Source organism: Triticum dicoccoides, chromosome 2A, assembly GCF_002162155.2.
Source record: "Triticum dicoccoides isolate Atlit2015 ecotype Zavitan chromosome 2A, WEW_v2.0, whole genome shotgun sequence".
NCBI classification, from domain to species: domain Eukaryota; kingdom Viridiplantae; phylum Streptophyta; class Magnoliopsida; order Poales; family Poaceae; genus Triticum; species Triticum dicoccoides.
The window spans coordinates 717,127,695-717,132,383 of NC_041382.1; the positions used below are offsets into that span (position 1 = coordinate 717,127,695).

At 41.3% G+C, this 4,689-nt stretch overlaps 1 protein-coding gene across 1 annotated transcript; it reads left to right on the forward strand.

Moving 5' to 3' along the window:
• The first annotated feature begins 416 nt into the window (after positions 1-416).
• On the forward strand, positions 417-3,082 carry LOC119352033 (BTB/POZ and MATH domain-containing protein 2-like). Its single transcript, XM_037618782.1, has 2 exons — positions 417-1,483; positions 2,727-3,082. The coding sequence occupies exons 1-2, from the start codon at positions 422-424 to the stop codon at positions 2,913-2,915; spliced, it is 1,251 nt and encodes a 416-aa protein (XP_037474679.1). The 5' UTR covers positions 417-421; the 3' UTR covers positions 2,916-3,082.
• Positions 3,083-4,689: the final 1,607 nt, after the last annotated feature.

Here is a 4,689-nt window from a genome sequence, read left to right on the forward strand (position 1 = left end):
GTGAGAATTTTTTTTGCCAAGTTTTCTTTTCGAAACAAAATTGCTGGCCGCCTGGCCCATCTAATCCAGAGCTAAGCAAACGCAATCGAGGGCCTGATCCGTGGCAAAAAATTTGATTGCGAGATTTCGCAAAAAAAAAAAGAACTCATTGCGAGACCCGGTTGCTGACGGCACTGCCGCCTGCCGGTGCCTTCCAACACCAGCCGCTCTCGTACGGTACGTGAACTCTGTCCTTACAGAATTGCACCAGGGTAAATATCAGGAAACCCTCTTTTTTGGAGGATTATATTCCATCTATATGTCCGTGCGTACGCGACGTGAACTCTGAACACTTTTGGCATAATATATACATAAGCGACGCGTATGTCACGAACCTGCAGCACCAGCCCGTCGCCCTTCGCCCGATCTCCTACCTATTCCGATGGGAAACACCATCGGTTCTGCGTCTTCTTCGGTGAAGCAGGATGTGCCCGAGACGTGGTCGACGAGTTTTACGGAGGGCGACACCGCGGCGCACAATTTTGAGGTGACGGGCTTCTCGCTGCTAGACGGCATGGGCGCCGGCAACTTTGTCTCGTCGAGCACATTCTTCGTCGGCGGCTGCGAGTGGGACATCACGTTCTACCCCGACGGGTGGAAGGCGGGCGGTGGCGCCCACGCCTCCGCTTATCTGCGTCTATGCAATGGAGAACTAGGGTTGCAGACCAACTACACCCTGAGTTTATTGGGCAAGGATGGCCAAGTGTTTGTGCAACGGAGCATAGAACATACCTTCCAGTCCGCAGGTATTTTTTGGGGCTTCGAGCACTTTGTCCAGAAGTCCAAGCTGCGACGGCTGCTATCCGACAACGAGGACTGTGTAACGATCAGGTGTGTTTTGACTGTCATGAGGAAGCATGACACTTTGGCCATCCCGGCCCCGCCGTCGAATCTGCAAGAGGATTTTGCAAGGATGTTGAAGGACCAGGAAGGCGCGGATGTAACGTTCATCGTGGGTGACAAATCCTTCCGTGCTCATAGACACGTGCTGGCGGCACGATCACCGGCCTTGAGGGCAGAGCTTTTGGACCCGACAAAGGAGGACCCTACAAAACCCGTCAAGGTTGATGACATGGACCCCGTCATCTTCGAGGCGCTTCTTTATTTCATGTACACGGATACGCTCCCACATGGTTGTGATCTTGAGAAAAACGCAACGCTGCAACATTTGTTCGTTGTCGGAGTTCGATATGGCCTGGACAGGCTAGCGACGATGTGTGAAGGGAAACTATGCCAAAACATAAACGAGCAAACAGTGGCAACCGCCCTAACTTTGGCAGAGTGGTATGACCGCGTCCTTCTCAAAAATGCTTGCATCGCATTTGTGTCGTCGCAGGATGTGCTCGACGCCATGAAGGAGACCAATGGATTCAAGCACCTCATGACACGCTATCCGGGGGTGATGGTGGATATTTTGAAACAGAATCTGCCGTCGTCAATAGGGGTACGTGTAATTTATGGTAGAATTGTCTTTAAATAAATTTATGTTAGAACTTACTGGAACATAATCGCAGTGGGCAAATGTTTCTCATTATTTTGACCAATATTCCCACATGATGGTTTGCACTATGAATTCTACAAACATCCGTATCCATCATCTTTCGCCTAGTTTTTTAATCTGCACCACATGGTTTGGACTTTGAGATGAATCAACATACCATTTGTGCTCTGTTATTACTACTTTCTCTGTTTTGTGTTTGCATTTTAGAGATGTATATAACTGTTTTTATGCGCTGATACTGGCACCCAAGGGCGTGTGATCAGACCAGGCATATGCAGTGCCAGTGGGGACAATTTAATTTCATCAGAGAAATTTTAAGATGCAATTTGATCTCAACTGTCAAGATAAATTGGGATATACAAACACTACAGCAAGACTAAAAGCAAATACTTTTGACAGATTATACTCTTCTATGTGTTATATATATATATATATATATATATATATATATATATATATATATATATATATCTGTGTGTGTGTGTGTGCATATATATTATAAGTTGAAATATGATTCCAATGCTCCTTATCACGTCCTACAGTTTTAGAAGGAAAATATATGTGCATCATAGAGATACTTCAAGTTGAATATCTTATATTTATATTCTTGTACTTATTCTATGTACTACAAAATTATTCAAATATAAATATTTTATGGCTATATTTTCAGAATTAGTACGCCTATCTAAAAATTTTGGTAATAGATTGATAATATATTTATTTACTTACAAAAACACACATACTCTTATATGTGTATTAATGCCATTCTCTTGCTCTAAATTACTCAAGTGTTTCTACAACATATATTTCTTAACTATTTTATACCAACAATCTTTATTCCTACTGGTATATATTTTACATGCCAACATTGAAAATTGTTATACACAACCAAATATGGAAGATAGAGAGAGCATTAATTGATATTGATATATCTTCCCTTATTTGATGCTAGATTTTATTAGCGATATATAGTTTGTTTCCTGGTTTGCAATATAGGATGTTCATATTAGCCCTACACCATCATAGAAATCGTTTTACCTCCAAGAGGTAAGAGTAATATTAGACGTTAGATGACCCATATCTATTTTGGATCATGTTAAAATAGCTCAATCTGGCCTTATTGTGCTTTGAAGTTTACAACATTCTTTTTACAATTTACAATTTCACATATCTTGATTCTTGTCAGGTTCGCAAGCAGGTCGTACGGATGCAGCGAGGCAGGACTCCTATATCACGCAACATGAAGCGACGTGCCTCGCGAATACGCCATGCGGTTTTGCCCTCGGTTTGCGTCCTGGCGCTGGCCTTGGTTGGCTTCTGTATTCCACATCCACAGCGGCTCCTAACAAGCCAGCCCATGCTTGGCTTCTTGTAGTGGCAAATATCTAGGGTCAAAACGAAGGGTGGTCTGAAAGAACCAACATACAACAATGTGTCCAAGTATTGGAGAGCTCACCAACGTCTTCAGAAGACAAAGTCCAGTTGCTCTGGTCATCTGATATACGAGGCTTTGTATCTAGTTTTACTACCATATACTCTTACATAAAGGAATGAAGGGAGTAATGCTTTCTTTGTATAAAGCTCACCAGATTGGAATTTTTGTTGAGCGTCATATTCTAGACCAAATTCCATTATATTTAACTTGTGCTATCAATGTTTCATGGACTATTACTTACGAAATAGTTATCGTATGTTTCTTATGTCATTTGGTTGTCAAACGAGAGAAATTGGTCGACTTAGGTTAGTCCTCGAGTTGTGATGTTGCGAAAAAGGTCCAAATTTCATGATTGCATCGATTTAGTATTTTCAAAGCAACATTTTCTAGTTAGTTTGTTGTGTTGTTAGATACTTATTTGCACTTGCAGTTGCACCATGTGTTTGTGTGAGCAAACCTTCATAATTTTTTTAGAAATACAGTACAAATGCAGGCGCTCACATACACATACGTACACTCATCCACATGGACATGCACATGCACACCGTATACCTGTGAGGACCTCCAAGAGAAAAGGCCGCCAAATTTGGCATGCACTTGGGCATCATCTTCATCTAGAAGGATTGGGCGAGCTTTGCTGCGTCGTTGATGTTGTTGGATTTTCATAAATTTTCTACTCCATGTGTTTCAGAATATAAGGTGTAGTCTTTGAAAAGTCAAACCTGTTTTAGTTTGACCAATTTTGTAAATAAATGTATCAATATTCATAATACCAATCGGTATTGTTAGATTCGTCGTGAAATGATTTTTCGTATGTTATTTATTTAATATTGCGGATGTTGATGTTTTCGGCTCTGAACTTGGTTAGTGTTTAATAAATTTGACTATTTTATAAGAAACTAACACGCCTTATATTTTGAAACTGAGGAGTATTTGGTTTGGTGAGTGGGGGGTATGATGAAGTGTGTTTTCTTTTTATTTATATTGTTGTATTTCTATCCCTTTCGCGAGGTGATTCAGTATTATGTGCTAATCAATCCATATTTATGTGGGGACGTTTTTTAGGTTGATGGTTGCATGTATTATATTGGTGTTACAATATCGCATATTGGTGTTTTTTTCTAGCTGGTGAGAGGATGCACGGACTGTATGCTTTATAGGCTGGTTGTTGTCGATTGATTTAATAATTCATTGACCCTGTCAAAATGGTGAAACAAATTCCAAATTAAATACCCCATTTGAATGAGAGAGGTCCAAGATTAGGGAGCATAATAAATTAGCTATTTTTTCTAAAATAATACATTTTTATTAATTTACAAAAATAATACACGGTTTAGATATATTCCACAAATAATACGGCGTCATCTTTGGGCAAGACGACTGGAACTAATCGTCTTACTGGTTAGTGTCGAGTCGTCCTCCCTGAAGATGACTAGGTAGTCGGCTGAACAAGGGCTTCCAGTCGCCCTCTCTGAAGATGATTAGCTCCAGTCATCCTCTCTGAAAATGATTGGAACATAACCGTGTTCCGGGGAACCCTTTCCCGCCAAACCTGCCTTTCCCTTCATCTTCTTTCCTGCCATCGTCTTTCCCGCCAACCCTTCTGTTCCCGCCATCTTCTTTCCCGCCAACCCTCATGTTCCTGCCATCTTCTTTCCGGCCATATTTCTCTTCTGGACTTATAAACCCCCCCCCCCCTCCCATACAGAAAGGT